The 27,142-nt window shown below is 56.6% G+C and overlaps 2 protein-coding genes across 5 annotated transcripts in view; one reads left to right on the top strand and one right to left on the bottom strand.

Moving 5' to 3' along the window:
• Positions 1-12,975, top strand: part of ZNF687 (zinc finger protein 687) — a 50,711-nt gene extending 37,736 nt beyond the window's left edge. For 3 of the 4 annotated variants that reach the window (XM_048827994.2, XM_048827992.2, XM_048827993.2), the window contains exons 3-9: positions 1,654-1,832; positions 3,873-4,049; positions 6,269-6,431; positions 7,227-7,526; positions 7,913-8,025; positions 8,527-8,668; positions 9,351-12,975. In XM_048827994.2, coding sequence (XP_048683951.1) covers positions 1,654-1,832; positions 3,873-4,049; positions 6,269-6,431; positions 7,227-7,526; positions 7,913-8,025; positions 8,527-8,668; positions 9,351-9,824 — 1,548 coding nt within the window. In that variant the 3' untranslated portion in view covers positions 9,825-12,975. The remainder of the gene's footprint in view (positions 1-1,653; positions 1,833-3,872; positions 4,050-6,268; positions 6,432-7,226; positions 7,527-7,912; positions 8,026-8,526; positions 8,669-9,350) is intronic. The other variant, XM_075122965.1, reaches the window with a different exon arrangement.
• Positions 12,826-27,142, bottom strand: part of LOC125625655 (unconventional myosin-Ie) — a 33,936-nt gene continuing 19,619 nt past the window's right edge. Inside the window, exons 11-28 of the mRNA XM_048827996.2 lie at positions 26,958-27,038; positions 26,483-26,569; positions 25,794-25,880; positions 25,082-25,249; positions 24,465-24,550; positions 23,854-23,935; positions 23,130-23,236; positions 22,690-22,788; positions 21,995-22,139; positions 21,493-21,607; positions 20,012-20,181; positions 19,492-19,637; positions 19,098-19,244; positions 18,271-18,428; positions 17,956-18,036; positions 17,286-17,481; positions 16,584-16,765; positions 12,826-15,150 (exon numbers count right to left, since the gene is read on the bottom strand). Of these exons, the coding sequence (XP_048683953.2) occupies positions 15,074-15,150; positions 16,584-16,765; positions 17,286-17,481; positions 17,956-18,036; positions 18,271-18,428; positions 19,098-19,244; positions 19,492-19,637; positions 20,012-20,181; positions 21,493-21,607; positions 21,995-22,139; positions 22,690-22,788; positions 23,130-23,236; positions 23,854-23,935; positions 24,465-24,550; positions 25,082-25,249; positions 25,794-25,880; positions 26,483-26,569; positions 26,958-27,038 (2,214 nt within the window). The 3' untranslated portion in view covers positions 12,826-15,073. The remainder of the gene's footprint in view (positions 15,151-16,583; positions 16,766-17,285; positions 17,482-17,955; positions 18,037-18,270; positions 18,429-19,097; positions 19,245-19,491; positions 19,638-20,011; positions 20,182-21,492; positions 21,608-21,994; positions 22,140-22,689; positions 22,789-23,129; positions 23,237-23,853; positions 23,936-24,464; positions 24,551-25,081; positions 25,250-25,793; positions 25,881-26,482; positions 26,570-26,957; positions 27,039-27,142) is intronic.

Here is a 27,142-nt window from a genome sequence, read left to right as displayed (position 1 = left end):
AGCTCTTTCACATACAAAGACCTGCAGCTCTACCGCTGAGCCTGCTGGTTTGTTCTAGGATCCAGTTCCAAACTGCCCTCTGTTTTTATGGATTCACACAGACCTGGTGTGGGGGTGTCTCACTATCACCTTCAGCTTCTCTGGCCATCTGCTACAGCTTCCCGAGTCCGCTCCTCCTCAGCTCCTGCCATTCAGGACAGGCTTTTGGTATCTCACTGCCTCCTTGAATCTCTCTCTCAATCTGAGCTGTAAATATCCCCTTCCCCTCCCTTGTCTGTACCTCTTAATGTCTCTCTCCCCTCTAATTTAGTCTCGTACAATGGCAGAAGAGGGGGTGGGTTCTGGAACCAGTTTGGATCGAAGATGCACCGCAGAGCGAAATTCCTAACAGACCGCTCTGGCTTACATTGAATGGGGCTCTTCCATCTGTTTGTTTTTTATTTACGCTTTTGAGAAGCAGAAAAAGGCACTTTTATTCCACACTTTGTGTTCTCCTAGCAGCCGTTGGAAAGCAAGTCAGTACAAGCAGCAGCCGCCCAAGGGATACAAGTCACTGAACCAGTGCTGCAGTGCCGATGCAATCGACATACCCTGCCCTCGCTAAGCAGTGCCCTCCAAGCAACCTGGCTGGGTGGCTGTATTTGGGCTGGTCTGGTTCACACTGACTGTTGCATATTAATGTATATTGCAGACTAGGGTTCTTTTCTTGGCTCTGTTGAGCGACCTTGGGCAAGTCTCTGTGCCTCAGTTTCTCCTCCTACCCCGTGTGACTTTTCCGTTTAGCTCATATGCTCTTTGGGGCATGGATTCTGTTACCATGGGTTAGGTACAGAGCTATTGAGGCACCTAGTGGCAGTAACAAGCAGGGCCTTTTCTCAGTCCAACCTTATGAGTTTATACAGCATCTCGTGCCATGGGGCCCTGATCTCAGCTGGCCTCAGGCCAGGGGTGGCCAACCTGGGCTCCAGAGCCCCATGCGGCTCCTTGTATAGGCACTGACTTTGGAAAGTTGGAGCCTGTAGCTCAAGACCCAATGTGCTGGGGGGTGCTCACTGCTCGACCCCCTGGCTCTGCCACAGGCCCTGCCCCGACTCCACCCCTTCCCACCCCCTCCCCTAAGCCTGCCGTGCCCTCACTCTCCCCCCCCCCCCCCCAGCATGCTGCGAAACAACTGATGGAACAGCTGATTGGGAGGGAGGGGGAGGTGCGGATTGGCGGGGCTGCTGGTGGGCAGGAGGCGCTGCGGGGGACTGCTGGGGGGCTGCTGATATATTACTGTGGCTCTTTGGCAATGTTCATTGGTAAATTCTGGCTCCTTCTCAGGCTGGTCACCCCTGCTCTAGGCACTATCATGATACTAACCCTTGCCTGCCTGTGCTGGGTTGGAAAACAGTTTAAAAACAGCCCCCTCTTTGTAAAATCAAAACTTGTGCAGGCCTAATTCAACCACGCACCCACCGCTTCTTTATACCATACGTTGGGCTTGGTTAGATGTTTACAGGTGTTCCTGGGGCTAGGAATAGAGCCGGGAGGGAAGGGGACACGTGGCCAGTGTGTTGCTCTTGTACAACCTAGTGAAGTCGGTGGCAGCAGGAGGTGCCGCGCGATGGACGCTCACGTGACCTGTGCTTGCTTTTCTCCCCCGCCCCCCAGGTGTGCACGACCTGTCCCATGATGATGCCCAATCCTTGCAGCTTTAACGCTCATCAACGGATGCACAAAAACCGACCCCCTCACGTGTGCCCTGAGTGCGGCGGGAACTTCCTCTTGGCGAACTTCGAGGCCCACCTGAAGGAGGCCTGCCTGCATTTCTCCAGGAGGGTGGGGTACAGGTACGACGCTGCAGCTCTGCCATGCTTTCAGCTTCTCATTACATGACACCAGGAGCTACGCGGGTCTCAACTTTGGCAGCATAAACCGGTATCAGAGGCTTGTGATCACCCTGGCCTTCCCGCAGGGCTGGGGATGCGTCCTGACTCGGTCCCAGCTAGGTAGGAGTAGCCTGGAGGGGTCCCAGTCAGGTTAAGTTGAGAAGCACGGGGCTAGCCCGATGACACAGGCTTTGGGGGGCAGATGCCACAGGGAAAGGTTTCCATGCAGATTCTTTCTGCTTGGCTCGGTCACTGGTGCAAAGTGGAGGATGAACTATCAGCTTTGCTTCCTTCTTTGGGCTGTCATCCGTTCAACTGCTGATGAAGAATTTTCCTGTTGCTGTAAGAAGGGGCAAGAGCTCCTAGGTGAGCAGTTCAAATCCATCCCTGGTTGGCTGTAACTGAAACGTGTGATGGCTGGTGGCCATGTGAAATTAGGGGGTTTGGAGGGATGGGGTGAGGCTCATCCCAGTTCTTTCTGGGCAGATGTCCACAGCATGCCCCACCGTCTTAACTGGCACAAACTGGCCCCTGGGATTATCAATCTCAACAGAGGCCAAGGAGTGAATGGTGGTGGAGCCTGGCCCTTCTGGGTCAGGGCTGAGACACCACGGCAGGCCGACTGTTGGCAGGAACCTAACTCATCCCGTGGTGCACCTGGCCTGTTAATAAAGAGGCCTTCTGGATCCAGGATTGCCAGCCGGTCTCCTGTTGCCAGCAGCTAGGAGAAAGATGCTCCAGCGGTTAGGACTCTAGACCTGTTCAGTTCCCTGTTCTGCCACAAAACCCCTTGTGTGACCTTGGCCAAGTCAGCCTCTGTGGCCCATCTGTACAATATGGTGAATAGCCCTGCCCTGCCTTGCCTCACAGGGGTGTTCTGAGGGTAGACGGCAAGTTTAAAACAAACATAAGGAAGAACTTCACACAATGCGTAGTTAACCTGTGGAACTCATTGCAGGGGGATGTTGTGAAGGCAAAAATCTGACTGGGTTCAAAAAAGAACTAGATAAGTTCCTGGAGGATAGGTCCATCAACAACTGTTAGCCAAGGTGGTCAGGGATGCAACCCCCTGCCCTGGGTGTTCCTAAACCTTCAACTGCCAGAAGCTGGGACTGGACGACAGGGGATGGATCATTTGATAATTGCCCTGTACTGTTCATTGACTTTGAAGCACCTGGCCCTGGCCACTGTTGGAAATGGGATGCTGGGCTAGATGGACCCTTGGTCTGACCCAGTCGGGCCATTCTTAAAAATACGTTACAGATTGTGAAGCGGTTTGAGGAAAGCACTGTCTGAGAAATAGGTGGTATTTTTATTCCATGCACATCAATTATCTTCAGCAGAACTCAGAACTGGTGCTGTTTCCTGCTCTCTCCCTCTTTGAACAGTTTCCTGTACCCTGCAGGAAGGATCCAAAATGCTCTAGTGAGTCAGCCCGTTCCTGGGCAGTAATGCAGGCTCTCTGGGGCAGAGATCTCGCAGCAGAGAAGTGCAGCTGGCTGCAGACAAGCAGCTTGTGGGAACGTCCCTGTATTCGTCCGATCGTTTCCAAGTAGAAATCTGTTCGACTGCTTTTGTCTTGAAAGTCTCTCTCTGCCTGTAGGACCACATGTCTCACTCCCAGCAGGGCTGATTTTGATCCCGCCCCTGTGTATCTCTTCGGGTTCCTCTGTAAGCACAGTGATCAGATAGGAATGCATTAGCTGACTGTACTGAGTAGCTGTCCCCTGCTCTTACTCTGTTAACCATTAGACAGTGACCCCCACCGAAGGGCTAAAATCCAGGTCGGGGGGAGAGGTGGACCAAAGAGCAGCAGATGCACTTGCCTCTAGAAAGTGGCAAAGGAATTCCAACTGGGCACATTCCACTAAGCCTGCTTTGAACTCTGCCGGCGCATAGCCCAGCGTGGGCCATCTTTGCTCACTGGTACGGGGGGGAGGGGGTGCGGGAGGGGAGTCCCAGACCTATTCCTGCCTCCTTACCGTGTGTTCTTGCCTCCAGGTGCCCCAGTTGCGCCGTGGTGTTCGGAGGGGTGAATTCCATTAAGTCCCACATCCAGACCTCGCACTGCGAGGTTTTCCACAAGTGCCCGATCTGCCCCATGGCGTTCAAGTCGGCCCCGAGCGCCCATGCTCATATCTACACGCAGCACCCGGGGTTCAGCAATCAGCAGTCCAAGTAAGTAACCTCAGCCGGGTACCACCGTGAGCTGGGATCTGGGGAACAGACCCTGGGTCCCACCCAGTCAATAGCTGGAGCGGGGAAACTTCTGAGGAAAACTCTCTGGTGCTCCGGGAGGGAATGGAGGAAAGACCGTTCCTCAATAAGTACAGTAGCTAGTCGCTAGGAGCACACTGCTGTTCAGGCCGCTGCCTGTCAGACGGGAGGGAAAACCAGAGGCCCTGACAACTTGTCATTAAAGAGCCCACGGTGTGTTTTGCAAAACTAGACAGTGCTCAGCCTGATCTGGAGAGCGGCAGCAGCTCTTGAGTTTACAGCACAGGACTCCTGGGTTCTGTTTCTACCCCTAAGATCAGGTCCACACTCAAAAGTTAGGTCAACCCAGCTATGGTGCTCAGGGGTGTGAAAAATCCACATTACTGAGCTACGTAGTTAAGCTGACCTGACCCCAGTGTAGACAGTGCAAGAGCGATGGAAGAATTCTTCTGTCCACCTAGCTACCACCTCTCCGGGATGCAGATTAACTACGAGTCCTCCTGTCGCTGTAGGGAGGATCTACACTGAAGCACTGTGTTAGTGGGTGAAGAAATAAGCCCCCTTACTTCCCTGGTCCTTCTCACATGAACAGAGAGCAACAATACCCAAAGTCCAAAGGTGCAAACAATTCAATGTTTATTGGGGTGAACTTTTAGCAAGCATGATTCCAGTTTCCTTCCTTAGTGTTCCGCCTTCCCAGCTCTGACACCACAGATCTTTACCTGTGTCCCTGTTCCCATTCCCCCGCCTTAGCAAAACATGATTCCAATTTACCCCCCCATTCCCTGTTCCCATTTTCCCCACTCACTTCCTGATTCCTGACTAACATCACCTCTCCTACTATAGCAGACTATATAGTAAAACTTGAGTTCTGCTTAGCTATACCTTAACCAATCCTAACATGATTATTTAACCAATTATATCCCACCACCTTAATTAGTTTACACCCAGCAAAATTAATTATACAGCAGACAGAAACAATCACAGAACCAGACAGACTATACAGACAAACAATAGGGAAATGGGGACTACAGTGATAGAACAACAAAGAAATGAGGATTTCACATCCCAGCTATTGATAAGTGAGTTCTTGCCAGACAGGATGCTATCAAACTAAGTTTCCTTTTACATCTTCTAGGCACTTCCCTTTCTCTGGAGGCGATAGGCATTATCAGGACAGGATTGTATCCTAACAGCCCAATAGCACCTTCTTTCAATGTGACTGGTTTGGGATGTGAGGATGTGACCGGTCGCTTCCCAGCTTATGGCTGCCTCTGCTGCTTAGCCAAAGGCCTTAGCCTAAGAACAGGGCCTCAGACTGTCACAGTAAGAGAAGGCCCTTACACCGGCAGACAGCGATTTTGATTCTTACCTAGTTATTTACACCTCTAGAACTAGCTAAGTGATAAGAATACACCTAAATTAGAGTAGAGGCCTTTACAGACAGGCCTAAAGATCTATATCCTAACACACTGGTGGCGCTGTACTGTTTCCAGTGTAGACAAGCCCCAAGTCACTTGCAGGTGGTCCAAGGCAGCCACTCAACTTTAGCTTTTTTGTGGCTCTGTCTGTAAAATGGGTCTAAATACGTCAGGGCTTGGAGGTTGAGTGGTAACGCGAAGAAAGTGCTTTGAGATCCTTGGATGAAAGGTGCTAGATAAGAACTCTGTTAGAGAGTCTCTCTCCCTACCCAGCACTCTGCTGCCCTCCATCAGAGGAGCTAAAAATAATCTGAAACTTTCCTCAGGGTAGGTCAGTTGGATCTGTGCTTCCCTTTGGAAGCACACAGTGTCCACCATCCTCCAGTGTGCTGCTGAGATTAGGGAAACAACTCAAGAGATTGAATTATCTTTAATGAGCAGCGTGGCCTGGTGGGCAGGATGTTGGCCCAGGACTTGGAGACCCAAATTCTATCCCCACCTCTGCCACTGAGCAGCTGGGCGACCTTGGGCAAGTCACTTCCGCTCTGACTCTGTCTTAGATTGTCAGCCCTTTGGGACAGGCACTGTCTATACAGCACCTAGCATTATGGGGCCCTGATCTCAGCTGGCCCCTGGTATGTAAATAATATTCCTTGGGGGGCTTTCATGTTTGAACCAAATTCAGAGAAACTTACATTGATTGATTATTTCTAACCCGCCTCTCCTCTTCTCTCTCCTCCCTCCCCCCCCAATTTTCAGGATGATTTACAAATGTGCAATGTGTGACACAGTCTTTACCCACAAGCCCCTGCTCTCCTCTCACTTTGACCAACACCTGCTCAACCAGAGGGTCAGCGTTTTTAAGTGTCCTGACTGCCCGCTGCTCTTCGCCCAGAAACGCACCATGCTGGAACATCTGAAGGTGAGTCAGGCACTGGGGCCCCGTTTACTAGAGAGGTAGGTGAGATCTGAGTAGGAACCCCCCGAGCGCTATTCCCTGACACACTCTGTCCTTGAGCAAGTCACTCCCTCCCTGTGCCTCAGTTTCCCCACATGTAAAGTGGGGATGATCCTAACCATGTTGCGGAGCTGCCACAATGCTGCTGTTCACTGAAGACCCAGCTTTCCACAGGCCTAGCCTGGACGTTCTCCGTCTGGCAGGGCAGTGTGTTGGTGCCCGGATGTGTTCAGCTCTCTTTAGCGGGACGCTACCTGCACTGGGATTGGCCTGTGAACCAGCTCAGGCCTGTATCTGTGTGCTGGTCCCTAGAGGCCTGTGTAACTGGTTTTAGTGTTTGTCAGGCTAGCCCTTTCCAGTACGTTCATAGATGATTAGTTCTTTGGGACAAGGACTGCCTCTTCGTTGTCTGTACGTGTCTGTCTAGCACAGGGGTGCCCTGATCAGGGCCACTGAGTGCCGCTGCCATCTCGTGCAGTGCTAGGAACGCTCTCGCTCTCACTGACTTGTCCACCTCTTGCCTTTCCCCATCCCAGAGCGTAGCTGCCGGCTTGTGTGGGGCTAATGGGAGTCTCAGGCTTCCAGATGCAAGCTAATGGCCTTAGAGGGGAAGGGGGAAAACATGTCTGTCCTCTCCAGCATGGCAGAGTTGGGGGAAGACTGGCTTGCCTTCCCCCCGGGATCACTGCATGGCATGGGCTGCTGCCGGAACCCGGATCCGAGCCTTGTCAGGCTGATGCCCCTGTCTGTGTCTTACAGAACACTCACCAGCCACAGAAACCCAAGGAGGATCTCACCAAGAAGCCGGTCGCCCTGCTCACCCCCAAGGAGGAGCCCGTGGAAGCACCAGTCTCCAAGATATCTGAGTCCTCGTCCTCATCCTCGGAGGAAGACGAGCCGCCCAGCTCCCCAGAGCTGCGCAAGGCAAAGCGGACCCGCTTTCAGCGCAAGACGGATGCGAGCAAGTCGAAAAGCAGCGGCTGGACGTGCGGGATGTGTCACTCCTGGTTCCCGGAGAGGGACGAGTATGTGTCACACATGAAGAAGGATCACGGGAAGGTGAGAAGGAATCCCAGGGCGATTGCTGGCCCAATGGGAGGAGAGCTGGTGGAGTTTATCCACTGGGAACCTGGCCCTGTTGGAACACTGAGGTGGTAGGGAAGGCAGTGTTTTGTATATTGTACAGAACAGAGGCCTGCAGATTGGGATTCCTGGGGTCCGTTCCTGGCTGGGGCAGGCTGTGTTGTCTAATGGTTACAGCAGGAGAGTTGGGTCTCCTGGTTCTGTTCCTGACTTGCTGCGTCACCTTGGCAAGCGACCCATTCTCTGTGCCTCAGTTTCCCCACCCAATAAAAGCGCCAGGCAATGGGAGAAGGGGCCATCTCGAGAATGAGTTGACACAATGGCAGGGCATGTGGCATGACCTGTTCTCTTGCTTCTTCCAGTCAGTGAAGAAGTTCCCGTGTCGTCTGTGCGAGCGTTCGTTTTGCTCCGCCCCCAGCCTCCGGAGACACGTGCGAGTGAACCACGAGGGGATCAAGCGAGTCTATCCCTGCCGGTACCGAGCAGCCTCCGTGCCTTCTGGTTTCGAGGGGTGAAAGCGAACTAGCTCACCCCTCCCTTCCATCCGAAGCTCGGGGTGGGAGGTGTTCATGCAGTCCGCAAGACTGTCAGAGCTGGGGGAGGTGGGGAGCTCGGACTCCTGGGGATCTAGTCTCAGCTCCAGAAGGGGTCTGACTGGGGCACTGGGTGGGTCACTCCTGAGTTTCCTGCCCTGCCGTTGGGGAGAGAGTGTGCTGTAGTGGTTAGAACAGGGGACTAGGAGTCGGGACTCCTGGGTTCTAGGCCTGGTTTTGCCACTGCCTTACTGTGTGACCTCTGGGTAGGTAACCTCACCTCTCCAAGCCAGTTTCCCTGGGGGAAGTGGGCTTGACACCCACAGAGCGCTTTGAGATGGAAGCAGTAGACCAGGTCTAGGGGTCGTCTGTTGTTCACCTCCACCTCCAGTGGGCGAGGTGCCGGGGAGCCTCATTCCCTCCCTGGCTCTGGTCCCTCCCAGGTACTGCACCGAAGGCAAACGCACCTTCAGCAGCCGGCTGATCCTGGAGAAGCACATTCAGGTGCGGCACGGGATAAAGGTGACCGACCAGACCAAGAGCCAAGAGGTCGTCATTGCCCGGATGGGACCCGGAAGCTTGCAGGTACAGGGCCGATGGCTGCAAGGATGGACGCTCGCAGCTGTGAGAGAGTGGGGGCGGAGGGGTTAAAATAACTTACAATCAATGCAGCCACTTTTCGGGGGGAACATGGCTGCCATTAGAACAACCCACAGCAACGTAGTGCAATAGGGCAGGGCAGGAAGCAAAGAATCTCGTCTCCAGGGGGGTTTTACAGAGGTAGAAGGTCGCTGGGCGCTAGCGGGACGGCTATGGGACTCTTCCCTCAGCACCGTTCCCGCTAGTGCATGAATCCTGGCCCGGCCCCAGCTGAATTGCCAGCGCTGCTTTGTGCGGCGCCCTGGCTTTTGGCTGGCGGTCTCCTGTCTGACTAGTAGGCTTGAAAGGCCGGCGGCAGCAGGGAAGCCAGGACGGCTGCGCTTCAGAGTGGAGGCTGTGGCGTGAGTGTATTTAGGCCAAGGAGCGGATGCGGGCGGGGCTGAGTCCGCTGCCAGGGCTGGCTGATCCTGTGTTGGGATTTTCATCCAGCCAGAGATCTTGCGGCTAGAAGGGAGCCAAAGGATCATCTTGTCTGAGCTCCTTGGAACTGCTCCTGTCCCCTGCTGCGCGTGGGGCAGGCCTTTGTCTGGCACAGGCAGTTTAAGCACACAGGGCCCAGGCCCTGCCCAGCGTTAGGGGTCAAGCCTCTCCAAACTCCTCCCCCCAGGTGTCCAGCAGGAAGCGGAAGCTCTCCTCGGACGAGGGCGATTCGTGTAGCGAGGAGCCGGACAGCACCACGCCACCTTCCAAGAACCCCAAGGTGGACCGCAAAGCCCCCTTCCGCTGCCGCAAGTGTGGCTACGTGGCTTGCAGCGCGGCCGAGTTCCAGGAGCACATCCCCCAGCACAGGACAGACGAGAGCTCCCACCAGTGCCGGGAGTGCGGCCTCTGCTTCACCTCCCAGGTCTCTCTCAACCGCCACCGCTTCATCACCCACAAGAAGAAGAAGGGGGCGGGGGAGGTGGAGGAGCCCAGCCCCCGCAGCGGCCACGAGGGAGGGGCCCAGCGCTCGGCCGACGGTAAACTCGTGTGCAAGGTGTGCGGGAAGTGCTTTGACACTCAGCTCAACCTGAAGACACACTTCCGCACCCATGGCATGGCCTTCATCAGAGCCAGGCAGAACGTGAGCCCCGAGAACTAGGTGCGAGGGAGAGGGCAGTGTGTGTATATAATCTCTGCACAGAGCTCGTAGGGCCGGCTCCCAGCTGGGCCTCCCCTCTCTGTGCACCGTTTCAGTACGTAGGTTGGATATGTAAGCTGTGAAGAGAAACGAGATCCTTATTTATAAACCTAGAGGAATGTCGGACGGATCCGCTCTCTGGCTTCTCTCGGTTGCTGGCCCGGCTGAGCCCAACGCGAGGTGGGGAATTGGGCTGGTTTACAGTGTAGGGAAGCAACAGGTCTAGCCTAGCTCCGAGACTACACAGGCAAGCAAACGGTTCGTATGCTGCTCTGAATGATAACAAGGGATGCGGCCTGCTCTGTATGCGAGCATGTGTTCAGATTGTCGAGGGCGGTGGCTTCCCCTCATTGGATCAGGGAAGTTAGTCGTCCCTACCCAGCGTGGTCTGTAGCCCAGGGAGCTGTCTCCCAGCTCAGAGGGCAGGGCTCCGGTGCCAGGATGTCACACCTTTCCTGAGCCCTGTTTCTGCTCTTTCTGGTGGGAGCTTCCCCTGCTTACTGGGAGCATGCCTCTGCCGCATTCGGACTTGTCCGAAGGGAGTCCTTTCTCTCCAGGAGCGCTGATGTGGGGGAAGCCCCCAGCCGCTGCCCAGGATAGGGGACTGGCTGGGATGTTCACAGCAGGATCCAACTTTTGGGGGTTTCTTTTTTTTTTTTTTTTTTTAGTAATGTTGCTTATTTTGTATTTTCATCTGGAGCTCCGGGAAGAAATCTTGACCTGACTCTCGGGTAGTTGCCTGGGATCTTAACTGACAGCATCGATCCGAGTTTTCGTGGTTTGTTCACTAACTATATTCACCCACTGAATGCATGTGTCATGAATCCTCTTCACAGGTTCACTTGCACTAACTTAATGCGATTCTGGGTTTTGTACTAACTGAAATATCTGTACAGGGTTGACGGCTGCAAGTGGCCTGAATTTAAAAGGAAACATTTGGCTATTAAGCTGCAGGTGACAAGCAGAGCTGCACAACTCTGTGTGTGTGTGTGTGTGTGTGTTTGTGTGTGTGTTTGTGTCTTGAAAATGAAAGCAATAACCTCAGGAAGTGAGGTCTGGCAGGGAAATGGACCGAGAGCCAGAGCAGTGCAGTTAACCCTGCATGTACTATATAAAGGGTGTCTGAGAAGCCAGAAACAGTTTAGTTTGATCCTTGCCTACCTCCCAAGGCCATCCCTCGAAACCACAGAGGGGTGATTCGTCCTGATTAAGTTTTCCCCCACCCCCTTGCTAGCGTTTGTAATGGTCTCTGCTTGTGAGCTCTTCTCTCTTTACCAAAAAATGAACCAAGTTATCAGCAAATACTAAATCTCTTTACAGCTGTGAGGGTCAAAGAACAGTTGATCAAAAACAGATTTTGTTGCAGGTGGGGATTTTATTTTGGGGCGGGGAGGGAGAGAATCGGCACCCAAAAGGATGCACCCGGACCCCCCCTTCCCCCAGGTCTTATTGGTTGAGAGCTGGGCTTTAATCTTATCGGTGGGATGAGGTGGAACTCCATGGGCCCCTGATCTCTGCTACTGCTTGGAAATGCTGTTTGCCCAGAATCTGGTAACAGAAGAGGGTAGCAACCCCATTTCCTTGCTTGGGGCTGCCAGGAGAACTTGGATCTTGAATCCAAGGGAGTTGAGAGAGTCTGTTCAAAGTACCTCTGACAGGGTTTTCCAACCTACCACGTCCTTAAAGTCCCAGCTGGTTGTAAATAACCAGGGTAACTTAGAGGGTAAGAGAACGTGCTTTGTTAGAAGCAGAAGGGGAAACCAAACCCTCTTTTAAAAAAAAATTATGCAGAATTCAGTTCTTAGATTAACTTAGATGCTTTCATATGCGCACACACAGGCCCGTTGGCTGCAGCGGTGGGCTCTGCCTGTTGTACCGGTACACACTTAAATCATGGCAGCTGGCATTGCAACCTCTGCAGGGCCTCGATCCAAGATCTGCAGGGAAAACCCCACTCCAGGCCATGTCCATTGATCAGAGCAAGCACTGCCCTGAAACTCACCCTTTGGGTTCAGCTTTCATCTCTTCTCTCTCTCCCTCCCCTCCTCCCCCCCCACACACTTTGGGTTCTGGGTCCCTCATCTGCCAGTGCAGCACCTACCACCTCACCGATAGCACATTCCTAGACCCCATGACCAAGATCACAGCCAAGGTAAGGGCTCGGACGCATCTTAATAGCAGGTTTGGACTGTCCTTACTGCAGCAGCATCCACGAGAATTTTCAAAATTTGTGCAAATGGCTGCATCCTTAAATCACGTTTGGAAAAACGATTTCAACTTGTTTCGTTTGTTGCTTTGGCTTCTGTGCTTCAATTAGGGTGTTGTGTGAGCAATTATTTCGGTAACTTTGGGGTTTTTTTTTTTCATGGTGAATAACTCTGAAACTGTAAAAAGTTCTGTAACATACACTAAAAAAGAGCTACTGTTGTGATTTATTTTTTCTTGTTTAGGAACAAGGATTTGCTGGTTTTAAGTTCAATGGGATAAACTTTCTTCCCCCTCCGAAGACGGTTTGGTTGAAAGGAACAAATGCGGCGGTGGTTGTTTTTTAATTCATAGTAAACCATTTTTTTTGGATCCAACTGCATGTTTATGCAGCAGCATGTGGGGTTTTTAAAAACCTCAAACCTTTCACTGTATAAACCTGCAATCCAATATTCCCAACGCTTGTTGTTACAACCTGCTTTCCGTCACGGTCAGCAGTGGAGTGGTAACTGTGTGTAAGCCATTAAGTTCCACTGGCAAGAGTAACCAAGCTGAAATGAAGGTAACTACATATTTTAAATTTCCTCCCAGTTTTTTGCTTTGTCTTAACTGTTTCTTCTCCCACCCCCCACCCCGAAAAACCCTACACTTTTTTTAAAAAAAAATGTATTCGCTTGGAGCTGTGAAAGTGTAAATGCTGTTCAATAATATAGACGAACCTAAAGTTTCTACAGTTTTAGAGAAGAAGATAAACAAATTGCTTTGTAATCTTTGGTGATTTTATTTCCCATGCACTTCAGTGCCTTTAGATTGACTTCTGTTTTTAAAAAAAGTGACTGCATTTTGTTTTTAGAGGGGGTTTGTGAACTGATGATTATGCTACATTAAAAATATGGGCACTGCAAAAGGCTCTCAGGTATTCTTTATTCTTGTAGTAATAATGCAATTAAAACTTTTAGTGGTTTAACTTCTGCTGTACATTGTGTTAATTAAATGGTTGCCACAGTTTTAACTAGAGACAGTCATGTTCAGTGGAGTTTGTTTGGGGGCCTGGTTCTGCAGCCGGTTCTAGGTCGAAATGTGGTTATACCCCTGTCTGGTGTGTGTCACATGGCCTGGGTACCAAATGGCTCACGGCCACAGTGGCTTAGTTTGTGTTGTATTAAGGCATAGAGTGGGGGACAGACTTACCTCTTAACATCCCTCCAGGTTCTTATGTAGTGAGTTATCTGATGGCAACACGGTAATCTTGCAAAGACCATATTTGCCTGGCAATAAGGGTTTAAAAATTGCATCTTTTTGTACAGGCTGCAGGATCCCAGTGAGCAGCAGTACAGTAAAAGGAGGGATAAACTTGCCTGCAAGAAAGTAGGTGTGCTTTTTAAGGGCTAGCACAGCAGCTTGCTATGAAGGCCAGCGTTCCCTCTATGCTATTACTGTTGATCTAGTGGAAATTGGATTTGAACGCCTGGTGCATCGCCAGCTGCAGAGCAATTACGCTGACTTTCGTCACCAGGGCAAGGCTCAGCTGAGCTGTTAAAGACTCTAATTGCAGGGTTTTTTTGAAACTTCCCCCTTTAACCCAGGTATGTGGCATTTGCACTGTCTGCATGGCCGAATGTAGTCGATAGATGCGGTCCCAGAGGGCTGGGACAGGTTGTGTAAGAAGCTGGATGAAAGGTGGTGCAGGTTCCTTTAGACAGCACTTTATTACCGGGAGGCGGAGGGAGACGTTGTCGGAACATCTACAAGCTGCTGTCTTTGGTTTTTACAGCATAGACAAAACTAGAGGATTTATGCTGTCCGGGACTGAGCTGAGGAAGAGGCTCGTTAAAGTCTCTCTTTCAGACACATAACGGGGTAGGAAACTTGAATGGGCGGCTGGACACTTCAAAGCAAACACTTGGGGAAGAAGCTCCCTGCAGTCTCAGCAAAGAGGAAATGATGAGATGAGAACAATACTGCCTTTTAAAACACACATGGCTGTGGCTGGAGCAGTGTCCATTTCCCCTGACATGGGCTTCAGCATAGGCCCTTTTAGTGTCAGGGACTTGGAGCTCTTCTGTTACTGAACCGGCCAGTTCTGCCATCCACTTGCTGTTGCCTTTGTTTGAAGGGAAAACTCATTCCACTATTTACCTAGGGTTTTAGGAGCATCTGAGTCTTCCAAGGGAATGGAGGGGACACCTCCCTGCTGGGTAAGGTAAAAAACACACCACATCAGCTGAAGTTAACCCGGGAAACCTGCTCTTCGATGAGTTTCCTGTGTCCTCGTGTGCCTGCCAAAATGGCGCACTTGATTACCTGGTAGTTTTTCTTCAGTAGTAACTATTAACGAAGAGGAATTGTAGGGTTTCAAGGAAATCGCTTTAAGGTAGCCAGGCAGCCTGCTGGCCTTGTCCAATAACAGTTGAGAAGGTTTGGCTCTCCAGTTCCAGCATAAAATAGGAGCCAATGAATACCAACAAAGCGAGCAAGCCTCATCGATGTTCATCTATGAGTTAAAAATCTGCAGCTGTTTTTGAAAGCAGCACAGAGGTTAGTGTAGAAAATAAACTATCAATTTATTCTTTTTATACAGTTGAGGAAGGAGATTTTTTTTTTTTTTTTACCCTGCACAACAAGACCGAGAAGCTGGTCTTGTCCCGCTGAGTCCAAGCAGTGGGTGCTGGTTCCTGAGAAGAGATGCCCAATGCCTGCCAAGGTGCTCCTCGGTCAGGAGGACAGGCAGGCTTACCTGCCTCCTCCGCTGTGCACCCCAGAGCAGAAGAAAGACAAAACGCTGATGGGAGGGCTAAGACCTCAGAGGAAGAGAGCTCTCAACATGATCCAGTTGTCGTCCTCCCACTCAATTGCTTTAAATTAGTGGCCTCAATCGAGCCCTGCAGCAATGTATAATCCAGGAGCAAGGCTGATTGATGCTGTTCCCCTTTGGGTCCTGCAGACATATCTCTTCCCTCCTAGGTTCCCGGGTCAGAATCGGAGCAATAAAGTTGGCACGGCCATCAGAGCTTTTCCACGTAGTTCCCTGGGAACAACCCTTCTTTCCCCCGTATCCTGCCCTGCCACCAGCCTGAGGGGTCTGAAAAGGAAAAGAAAGCAGGCAGCAGTCACGGCTGGCTGTACAGAGAGTTGTACCAAGAGCTGGTCTCAAAAACATGATGGGGCAGCAGCTGCTGCCATGTTATACCAAGAGCTGGTGCTTGGCGCAGTGCGAAGTACAGATAAAATGCTACCCAGGCAGCCTGGTAGTGATTTACACTCACCACAGTGCTCAGGCTGCAGGTACAGCCTGGGGAGAGATTGCTGATAGTAGGCACCTCTAACCCTGTAGCAAAAGACAGGAGGAGAGCCAGCAGCTGGAAGCAAGCTGCATGTTTTGAACCCTGAGGGATCTAAACACTATGCTCTAGTTCAAACAGGAATTTGGGCCTAGCATGACTTGAGTTGTGTTACCCAGGAGGTCGGCCTAGATTATCATAATGGTCCAGTAGAGCTTTAAGAGCTACACCCAGCACTTAGTGCACAAGGGCAGGGTCCCAGCTGGTCAGGCCCAGATCCTTAGTGGCATCAGCTGTAGGCATCGCAGTACCTCTGATAGGTTTCAGAGTAACAGCCGTGTTAGTCTCTCTTTGCAAAAAGAAAAGGAGGACTTGTGGCACCTTAGAGACTAACCAATTTATTTGAGCGTGAGCTTTCGTGAGCTACAGCTCACTTCATCGGATGCATACCGTGGAATGCATCCGATGAAGTGAGCTGTAGCTCACGAAAGCTCACGCTCAAATAAATTGGTTAGTCTCTAAGGTGCCACAAGTACCTCTGATGTTTTTCAAAGCTGCAGCGTAACGGCCTAGGCCCAGGAGTATCCGCTAGCCACTGCTCAGAGCCCTAACACGCTGGAGCAGGGGAGGCCTCTCTCACAGCAGGGCCTGCACAACAGAGAGCCTGGCAGCTGCTTGGCATGGGGCTGACCTGGCTTAGGCACCAAACGCCAGGAGAAGGCTTGCAGCTGAAATTCCTGGGTGCCCGAGTTGGGGCCTGTCAGACAGCACCAGGCCAGCTGCTTGGGCATGCAAACCCCTCTCTTCAGCACGGCATTGCTGGGGGGCTGGCGTCGGCCCATGCAGCAGTGAGGGTGCGGGGCCGAGGGCTCTAAGCTACATGTGCTCCCAGGACGGGCAAAGTTCTCGCTGGGGTGTGTTTTAACCTTGTTGGGCAGCATCTCTTCGCACTGACAAATTGAGGAGGCCCAGAGCCCTCCTGTGCCTGGGCTGCCCCTTCCGGGAAGGCACGTCCGTTACCCTAACCACTGGGGCTGTAGGTCAAGATCAACGCCCTAAGCCAGGTGGGTGAGACATTGGGATTTGGAGGCCGGAGTCTGGGCTCCAAATCCCCTTTGTGCCAGCCTAGTCACACCCCTCCTCTGCCCTTATTCTAACCACTCACCCACACTCCCTTGGAGGAGTACAGCCCAGTGCTGGAGGAGGGGTGAGCAGGCGGGGGGTGGCTGCTTACCTTCTCTAATGATTTCAATGTATTCGTCAGCGTTGAAGCTGAGCTCGTCTGTGTCCTGGGCATCGTAGGCGTAGAGGGCGCGGCACTGGGGCAGGCGCGGCTGGGGCTTTGGCTTGGGTTTGGGTTTGGCTCGGCCGCCTCCAGGGACAGGCTTGGCTTCTTTCGAGAGCCTCCGCTGCCAGCTAAGTTGAAGGGAGGAAGCGATCAGCCTGCAGGACCCGGGCAGGGTCAGGCCTGGGCTCGTGCTTTAAACCCACAGGTGCTCCGGCAGAGCATTCCTGCAGCAGGGCCCTTAGGAACCAGGGCTTGCGCCGGGGGCAGGATCGGGGACTCCCAGGCAGCCCCAGGCTGAGCACCCCTGCCTAGCACCAGCAAGGGGAAAGGCAGTGCCTCTCCCGTCCCTTCTGGACTGGACTAGCCCAGCCCAGCTCTGTGAGGCTGCCATCTAGCGGGTGCTAGGGGAAGCCAAAAACACAGCTCAGGAAAAGGCCACAGCTGGGCCAGGCAGGGGGCTGCTGAGCTCAGGCACCTGGTTTGACCAGAGGAAAGGGGAGCGGGAGGCATTCGGGGCTGGAGTCTCCCTGTGCCACTGGCTTCCACTGCCAGGCTGGGGCATCTGGGGGGGAGGCTGCTGCTTGTCCGGTGCAGCTGGGGTTAACCCTTAGAGGGCCAGAGCCCCGCGAGGTGACCCCGGCCACTTACCCGGCCGCGCCCTGATCCGGCACATTCATGAAGTCTAGGTTGAGCTGGGCAGGTAAGGCTTTGGCCCTGGGGCTGGCTCCATGTCTGGGCAGGGTTGGCTGCTCCATGCTGCCCTGGCGGGCGACAGAGAGACGGTGCTGGAGAGGGGGCCGGGACCCAGGGCCGCTGCGCCAGCTGGCATCACTCTTCTCTCTGCCTGGAAAGGAAGGGTGCGGGGAAGAATCACTTGGAGCCGAAGGAACCCAGGCATCCTGCATCTGGAACACAGAGGCCAGCCTGGAAGTGTGTGTGTGTGTGTGTGTGTGTGTATTAACTCTTTCATTTCTGGCACGTCCTGGGGCTTCCTATGCTGAATCTGGACCTCCCAACCTCTATTAACCCTTCCTGTGCCGTACAAGCAGCCATCACTGACCAAGGGGAGGATGTGCCCCCATAGCCTTGAATACATGGCCCTGGGCAAAGTCCAGCTCTTGGGGGTGGCAGTGTGTGTGTGTCTGTAGGCCCCCCTGGAAAGCAGCTGCGCTGGCCCTATGGGCAAGTTGACGGAGGCACCCTGTGGCCATATCTTCTCTTCCCCTCCCCCCCGCCGTGGGGCGATGGGATGCTTTGGACTCATCTGCCCCAGCGATCCCCCCCAGCCCACCCCCATGCTGCAAGAGGAGCCTTGTACCTGCCGCAGGGGGGTAGTTCCGGCCGGGGATGCTGCTGCTGTTCGGGTACCTGCTCTTCCTGGTGTCCCTCCGCGTGGGTCCTGCAGTGGGAACGACTGTGATTAGCCCTCCCTTGTGCTGGCCTCCCTCAGCTCCCTCCCTACAGGGCAGGGCTGTCCCCTGCAGCATCTTGCCCAGAGCTCTGTCTGATCGAGATCAAGTCCCATCCACAACGGGACTCTGCCTCCGGGCAGGTTTCCCCAGGGCCGAAGGAGAAAGCCAGCAGCTAGGGCTTGCTCCTTGCAGCCTGTTCCCCGCTGCCCGCAGACACTCACGGGCGTTCCTGGGCAGCCCGGGCCCGATGCTGACGATCAGCACCTTCCCATTGTTCCGACGCAGCGCCACATTGCCCTGGCAAATCTGGAACTGGACCTGGCGGGAGCCCGCTGCCCCCCAGGGGCCCCAGCCGTCCTTCTTGACCTTGAACTCCAGCCTGGGGGAGGAGGGAGAGAGAAATCAGCTGAGAAATCGGAGGTTGAGATAAGCAAGAGGGAAAGCACTGGGCTCAGCACGACACCACAGGGGCCTGAGCACGGGGAGGGGGACAGGGAGCCAGGCACCGGCTCGAGGAAGTTTTGTGGCTTTGGATCCAGGCAGCCCCTGGTACTGGTACCAAGCAACCAGCAGCATATCACAAAGGTGAGTTGGAAGATCATGTGAGACCCAGTCCCCATCTCGAACCAGGGGCCTGCACTCAACCCAGGGGCAGGAATAGAACCCAGGAATCCTGACTCCAACCCCCTGCTTTAACCCATGACACCACACTCCCCTGCCAGAGCTGGCAATAGAACCCAGGAGTCCTGACACGCCCCGACTATCTTCCCTCCTTTAATTAGACCCCATTTTTAGACTGTAAGCTTCTTGGGACAGAAGCTGTCTCTTTGCTCTGTTTGTACAGTGCCTAGCGCCATGGGGTCATGGTCCATGGCTAGGGCTGCAAGGGGCTATGGTCCATAGGAATAGTTCCCTTCCTAGGGCTGAGAATGGAACCCAGGAGTCCGGGTTCTCCCAGCCCCCCCTCGCAACCTGCTAGTAACCAAACACCGCTGCCTGGGCCAGCTCTGCCCAGCGGGGCCCCCTGCTGGCAGCAGCGTGGACTCACTGGTTGCTGAACTTCACGGTCAGCTGCCGGCGGGTCCTCTCCTCGTAGCGCTTACAGAGCAGGCTCAGCAGCTCCGTCTTGAAGACGGACTCCAGGACGCTGTCGTACTGCGGCCCGTGGACGATGAGGAAGTCATCCTGCAAGGTGCTGCCGGGGTTGGGGGAAACAGAGGCTGTGTCAGACGCGAGACCAGGGGTGCCCCCACCAGGCTCTCTCCGAGGCCGGGGCCAGCTGCGGGCGGTGCCCAGGGACAGCTCAGGGCACCGGCCCCGCCCAGGGCAGGGGAGATGCATGAAGCAGAGCAGACTCCAGCCCCCGCTGCACCCGGGAGAGGGCCGGGCTGAACCAGCCCCCGGGGGCACCGGGCCTGCCAGGCCGGCCGACGGGCTCCTACCTCAGCGACACTGACTGGATCTTCTCCAGCTCCACCTGCCGCTTTAGCACCTCCTTGATCGTCCCCTTCTCGGGGCCCTGCTTCACCTTCTCCCGCCCGATGAGGTAGAGGAACCGGGGCGTCAGGATCAGGTCGCGCTTCACCGTCTGCGTGGGGGGAGAGGGGCTGAGCGGGGGGGGCCCACTGGAGGGAGGCAGGCGCAATGGGGGGGAGCCAAGCGGGGGCATGGGGAGGTGGGGCAGGGAACGTGTGGGGGGCTGAGGGGGAGGTGGGGCAAGCCCAGCAGAGCCTGGGGGGCATGAGGGAGTGGGGAGGCAGCACCCATTGGCTCGTGGCCTGGCGTAGGATGGAGACAAGCGCGTGCGGCTGGGGGGGGCAGGGCTGAGAGGAAATGGGGGAGCAGAGCTCGGCCCACAGGCAGGAAGAGGGAGGCTGGAGGTAGCCGAGCCTGGCCCTGGGGAAGCAGAGACCGGTCCTGCCGTGGGCAGCAGAGAGGGCAGCCGGGGGGCCCCGCGCTCACCTTGAAGCGCCGGTCGTACTTGGTGACGGTGTCGGCGAAGTCCACGCGCTCACGCCGGCCCACGAAGCGCCGCAGCTCGGGCCGGTTCTCCAGCCCGATGTAGTCGCCCACGAAGTTGCGGTTGAGGCTGTTGGGCCGGCGCTCCTTCTTGTTCAGCAGGAGGTTGGAGGCTTTGGGAGGGGGAGACGCGGGGGGGGACGGGACTCGGAGTCAGACCTCGTTAAACCTTGACGAGCGGGGGAGGGGTGAGCGTAGCCCCTTCCCTCCGCCCCGACTCTGACTCAGGCCTCGTCCGCACGGGGCCGGATTCTGGAGCGAGGTGGGGCCTGGATTCCAAGTGCCGGACTCCGGTCCCAGACGGGACCACGGTGACCAGCCAGTCCGACCACCGGCCAGAGCCCTGCCCTCGGCTAACTCCCAGAGCAGAGCTCAGAGAGCAACGGCCAATCTGGATTGAAAACCTGTCGGCGACACCGAATCCCCCAGCCCCTGGGGAAACTGATCCCAGGGTTCATTCCTCTCACGGCTAAAAACCCACGCTCGCTTCAGCTTCCAGCCCCTGGAGCGTGTTCGACCTTTCTCTGCTAGATTGAAGAGCCCGTTATTAAAGACAGGTAGGTAATTAGTGACTGGGATCCAGTCACCCCTTATCCCTCTCTGTTAAGCTAAATCGATTGAGCTGCTGGAGTCTCTCACTCTAATCCCTGAATCCTCCTCGTGGCTCTTCTCTGGCCCCTCCCCAATTTACTAACCTCCTTCTCGAGGGGTGGGCACCAGAATTGGACTCTGACCTGGAGTCCTGCCCGGTCCAGCGGGGTGGGGGGGGAACGGACGGACGGACTAATTTTGTTCCACAATCACTGATCTAGACAGCAATAGTGTGTTGGGGGGGGCAGTTTTCCTAGGATGGACAAGCCCTTCTGACTTTGTCCCATGCATGGGCCCTCTCAGTACACCCGGCAACCGTTCGCCTGGAGCCCGTCCCTTACCAACAGGAGCCGCCTCTACCCCAGCCTGAGAGCACGGGGGTCATGCCGGCTTCCCCAGGCCGGTGTATGTGTGCGTGCACCCCCAGGGACAGCGATCAATGGAGGGGATGGCTGCATCGCTCAGTGGGGAAACCTCAGGCTCGCTGCCACCCGCAGGAGCAGAAAGAAGGAGGGACGGGCTTATGGGGACGACCCTGGGCAGGGCACTGCAGCTCCGGGCCTCAGTTTCCCCAACCGGAAAGTGAGGGCAATGCTCCGTCCTTTCTCCCAGCCTGGGTCTTTTCAGTGCGTGAGGGCCAAGCTGCAGGAACTGGCTCCTGCCCTGTGTCCGTGCAGCGCCAGGCCCATTGGGACCCTGCTCTCCATTCAGGCCTCTAGGCACTACTGTCATACACCTGATATCTACGCAACAGCTGGAGGTGGCCGGGCCGGATTCTGCTTTCCCCAGGGCTGGGCAATCGGGGGGGGGGGGAGTGGCGGTGCGGGACCCACCTTCCTCCCTCATGCGGATGTACTTGCGCACGGCCACGTGCTTGCGCCAGGCCTTCTGGATGACCCGGGCGTATCCGTCGTAACGCCGCTCCCGCATCTCCTCCAGCAGGAACAGCTGTGGGGGCAGGGAGCACCAGCTTAGGGGGGCTACCAGGGGATCCCCCCCCTTCCGCCGTGCACGCCAGACCCAGCCTCCCTAATCCCCAGCTGGGAGCCAGCCCCCTGCTCTGCAGAGTGACAATCCCACTCACCAACTTCAGGGCCCGTCCCCTCCGCAACTCCAGGGAGTGCCCCCATAGGCCTCTCCCCTCCCCCCGCTCACCAGCTTCAGGGACTCTCCGTCCCCAGGAGGTCAGCCCCCCTCACCAGCTCCAGGGACTGGGCCCCCCCATTGGTCCCTCCACTCACCAACCCTGGGGACTCCCCCGCTGCCCACTCAGGGGGTCAGCCCCCCTCCCCCTCTCACCAGCTCCAGGGACTGCCCCCCCCGCCCCCGACTCACCGACTCTGGGGCCTTGATGAAGACCTTGCTCTGGCCCAGCTGGTACTGGTCTGGGTCCATGTTGACGGCACGTAGCAGGTGCACCACGCCCTGCTTCTCGTCCCCCCGCCAGGCCGGCCATGTCTCGGGGGTGAGGATGGCATACCTGGGGGGGAGAAGGGGGTTGTCCTAGGGGCTCAGTAAGCGAGCGGGCTGGAGGGGCTGCGGAGGGATGTCTCCCAGAGGCAGCAGCTGGCATTCTGCCCTCCAGGGGCAGCCCCCGGGGACCCAGCGAGATGGGGTGTGATGCAGGGAAACCCTGGCCTTGCCCCCGGCTTGTTTCCTGGACCAGAGCCTCCCTGCTGAGCCCACGCAGCACCACAGAGACCACCAGAGCAGCCACCAGCCTCGTGGGCTGGCCCCCGGCGCTGGGATCAAACCGAGCCCACCGTACAAGCCTCTGCGCTGAGGGGCCCCAGACTCAGCCGCCGCTGACACGGAGCAGCCACAGGGGGCAGAGGTGACCCAGGGCCACTAAAGCAGCCACGGGCGGGGGGACCCCTGCAGCAGCATGGGCTCATACTTGCGTCCCTCCCGGGTCCCTGCTAGGGGGGACCCCGGCTCCTCTGCCCGGCGCCCCTTTCCCTAGCGCCTGCGGCAACGGACGGAGGCTTGTGCCCTGTCTCCTCCCCTGCCCAGGGGAGGGCGGCTCCTACCTCTGCAGGAATTTCTGGAAGACCCGCCGGTAGGCATAGCCGGCCCGGCGCACCCGGATGTTCTCCCGCAGGCCCAGGTATTCCACCTGGTGCTTCACCCTGGAGGAAGCCAGAGAGGGAGACAGGTAGGTCTGAGCAAGGAAGGGGTAACGAGACACCCCGCTCCCCGACCCGTCTCCTCCTGGCTGGGCAGCAGACCCCGTCCATGTAGGGAGATGGGGGTCCAGCCACCCCGAGCCGGGGGCTGGAGGCACTCGGAGAGGCCGCCCGGCCCTACAGAGCAGGGAACAGTCTGGAAAGGAATGAAGGGGAAACGCCCCAGGGGCTGAGGGTGGAACAGCCGAAGCCTGGGAGTGAGGGGATTGGGGGGCAGAGGGCAGGGACAACAGCTGCCCAAGGGAGAAGGGCGGAGCAGCCCGGCCCCCGGCCCTGGTCCCCACCTGCTCTCCTCCCAGTCGCGGGGTCTCTTGGTCTCGTTGGGTTTGATGCAGCGGATGTAGTGGGGGGTACACTTCGTCAGGGTGCTCACCAGGTCATTCGCTTGTTTCTTCAAAGGAACAAATCAACTTAAGCCCCAAAAGATAGAGGTTCTCTATGGTAACTGGACCCCCCCCCACTCCCCACCTTCATCCACCCCCCACCTGCCTTCATCCTTTAAATGGGGTCACAGCTAATACGGCTGCCAAGTTAGGCACTCAGATACCAGGGTGATGGGCGGTCGGAGTACCCCTATGATGACAGACATCCCACTGCTACGAAAATAAAGCTCAGATCTGCTGTCCAATCTCTCAAACCCCACCCCCTTACTAAACGGCCCAGCCAGGGATCGCTGAAACGCAGCTGGCTCTGGGGTGGGGCGCAGCCACAGTCTGGCAGCGCTAGGCATCCTGTGTCCAATGAAAACTGCGGAGGGGTTGTGGGGGACAGTGGGAGATAAGACAGCTGAGCATCATTAGCCAAAAACCAGCCGAACGGTGGGGGGGGAATCTGCCGAGTGGAGCTGGACCAGAGCAGATTCACCAGCACCTGCCCCAGCCCCTCCAGAACAGGAGCCAGAATAATCCCCCGATGGCTCCAAGCAGCGATAGGGAGGCCTGGAGATGAAGCAGTGAGATTTCCACGAAGGAAAGGGACGGGGCTTCCCCCCCCAACCTCATCGGGTACCTTGATCTTGCTCCCGGCTGTGGTGGGGCGCCCTTTCTTCTCTGCGTTTATGTTCTCAGGAAAGAGGTCTTGGATGAAGGGGCTAAGGTGGGCAGAGAGGGAAATTAAGTCAGTGCCCTGTGGGGTGGGGAGGTTTAGGGAGGGACTGGGATATGGAGACTTTTGCCCTCTCCGTCACCAGCTGGAGGCCAGCACAGGAGCAACCCAGCATGGGACGAGTTTGTTGGGCCCCAGCTCAGCTCCAAGGGGATAATCGTCCACAGCACAAAACCCACTATGCTGTTCAGCCATCTCCACAGCAGCCTAGGCAGAGGGGCCAGGGACTCCCCCCACACACACACACCAAGGACCACCTCCAGGGCAGGGTTATTGTAATGGATACATAACCCAAAGCAATGAAAACGTTTAGCTCGTATCAGTGCCACGTCCTAAAGCAGCAGAGCCAGGGATAGAACCCAGGCGTCCTGGCTCCCAACCCTCCGCACTCGAACCACTTGCCCCCACTGCCCTCCCAGAGCTGGGAACAGAACCCAGGAGTCCGGACTCCCAGGCCCCCCTTGCTCTAACCACTGCCCTGCACTGCCCTCCCGACCCGGGGAAGTGGCACTCACAGCTCACTGCTCTGCATCAGCTCGATGAGGTCGGTGAAGAGCACATCGCGGTTTCGCTCACAGAATCCCTCCACATCGTAGGAGACCTGCGGGCCGGCGAGCCGGGGTCTCAGGAAGCGGCCCAGGGAACAGCCTGGAGCCGGCGTGCTGGGGGGGCTCCCTCACACAGCCTCCCCATCACAGAGCCCATGTCCACCATCCCCCCCAGAGGGGCCCAGCCTGGAGTCAGGCCAGCCTCGGCCAGGGAGCGCCAAACTGGGCCAGGGGGACAGGACACGCCAAAGGCCTAGAATACGCAGCTACTGGGGCGAAGCACCAGGTCCTCACCCCCCCTCCAATCCCACTCCCCAACTATGACAGCCCCCCTGCAACCCTGACCCCCTTTACCCTCCAACCCAGCCTCCCCTTCCACCCTAATCCACCCGCCCAGCCTCCCCCAGCACCCCCATATACCCCTCCACCTTAATTTACCCTACCAGCACCCCCACATCCCCCTCCCTGACCCCCCTATTCTACCCTGTCCCCAGCACCCCCTCCCTCTCCTTTTCCCCTCTACCCTAATGTATCCCTCCCCCACCCCACCCCATCGCCCTCCCCAGGACCCCCCCCGCGCTGACCTTGCCGGCGTAGTGGTGGATGATGAAGCCCTTGTTCCAGCTGTTGAAGTGCTGGTGGGTGCCCACGGCCATCTGCAGCTTCTGCAGCAGGCTCTGGTCGGCGCCCTCGCCCTTGGCGTGCATGGTGGCACACACATCGTCCAGGATGCTCATGAGCCCCGGAGGGTTCTGGGGGGGGGGTTGGGGGGGACGACACCAGATCGCTGAGCCAGGAGGGGAGCGCCGCTTCCCAGCCCCTCCCGCTCCCAACGCAGGGCTACAGGAGAGCCAGCATCTCCTCCCGAGCAGCTCTGGCGCTGCAATGAGGCAGGGTTTGGGGCTCGGTGCGGGGTCCCCCACAGCACTGAACAGACCCCGATTAAGGGAGAGGAACTGGGGTATCCTTGGCTCCGGGGAGATCCCAATTAAGGGGCAGCTGGAGGGGGTCCCCCACATTGCTGGGAGCCCCTGATTAAGAAGGGGACTAGGAGAGGTCACCAGGGAGACCCCAGGTCACAGGGGAGACCCTGATTAAAGGGGGATCTGGGGGGGCAGAGCCCCCCACGAAGCTCAGATGGCTGCAGGGGCAGGGGCAGTTATGGGGATCCAGGTTCCGCGGGGATCAGAGACTCAAGTCGGCAGGGGTCCCAGGCTTGGGGGAGGGGGTCACACAGGTTGTCTTCCCCCCCAGGCCGGAGGTGTTTGGAAGGGGGGAGCCCGGCCGCTCGCTCACCACTTTGCTCTCGATCAGGTCACAGACGATTTTGTTGTTGAAATAATCGATGGGGTTCCAGCGAATCCCTTCCTGGATGTACTCCTCCTGGCGGGCAGGGACGGGAGGGAGACTGTTGTGAGGAGGGGCTGGGATCGAGGCAGCCCCAGATCTTGTGTGGGAGCAGGGGTTGGGCTCTGCCCGTGTCCGAACTCCGGGGGGGGACGACCCCCAGCTGCAGGTCAGCCACAGGTGGTGGTAGTTGTGGGGGCCGGCCACCACAGGCAGACACGAGCGCTTAGACTGCACAGCCCACAGAGGTTCCAACTCGGGCGGGGGCTGCGCCGTGCCACCGAAGGGCCCAGTAGGCAACAGGCAGGAAGGGAAACTGAGGCACAAAGAGGGGAAGGATCTTGCCCAGGGTCAATGGCAGAGCTGGGAACAGCACCCAGGGCCTTGGGCCCCAGCCCAGTGCCTCGTCCACTGGGCCACGCTGCCTCGCAACCCCATTGGCTGAGCTCCTCCACCCACCCCACATCAGCTCCTCCCTCTGCCCCTCATCTGTCCCCTCTCCCACCTCACCCCCTGCTCCTCCCCCACCCCATCCCCCCCTTATCTAACCCCTGACTCTCATCTGCCCCCACCCCCACCCCACTACCTGTTCCTCCCCCTGCCCCCTCCCTTTACCCTCCTCACCCCCTGCCCCTCACCTGCTCTGCCTTGAGCGTGAGCTCGATGAAAATCTGTTGCAGCTTCTCATTCACAAAGTTGATGCAGAATTGCTCAAAGCCGTTTTTCTGCGCGGGGGCAAGGGGGGGAGAGAGACAGACCCATCAGGCACCCGGGGTCCCCGCTGGGCAGGGCCGTGCTGGCATGGAGGGGCAGAGCGTCACCAAAGGGGGCTCTGGCTCGCTCAGAGCAGCGGAAGGGAGTGTCAGAGAGAGCTGAGACAGGCCGAGGGCCTGGAGCAGCCACGGGGCATCCTTGGCATCCAGCTCACGTGCCGTTTGTCGCCGGCCCCCAGCCCCCGAGGGAGAAGGGGTTTGCAAATGGCTGGTGGAGCGGGGATCCCAAAGTGTTTCTCCTCTTCTGCTGGCCCTAGCCCCCTAATGCTGGGGAGCCAGGTGGGGACCTAGGAACCCGAAAGCCCAGGAAGGTCTCTCTCGCGCCCCTGCCCCGCGGTACCTGGAAGATCTCGAAGCCGTATATGTCCAGCACCCCAACGTTATACTCCTCGTAGTCCTTCTGCATTGCTTTGTTGACAGCCTGGGGGCAGAGCAGAGAAAGGCGGGGGTGGGAATTCAGGGTCTTGCCTGGAAAATTAGAGGCCAAAACTCCAGCCCCCCGTGTGTGGTGGGGTGACAGAGACC

Source organism: Caretta caretta, chromosome 24 (assembly GCF_965140235.1).
Source record: "Caretta caretta isolate rCarCar2 chromosome 24, rCarCar1.hap1, whole genome shotgun sequence".
Taxonomy (NCBI): Eukaryota; Metazoa; Chordata; order Testudines; family Cheloniidae; genus Caretta; species Caretta caretta.
This window is presented reverse-complemented; position numbering and strand designations above follow the sequence as displayed.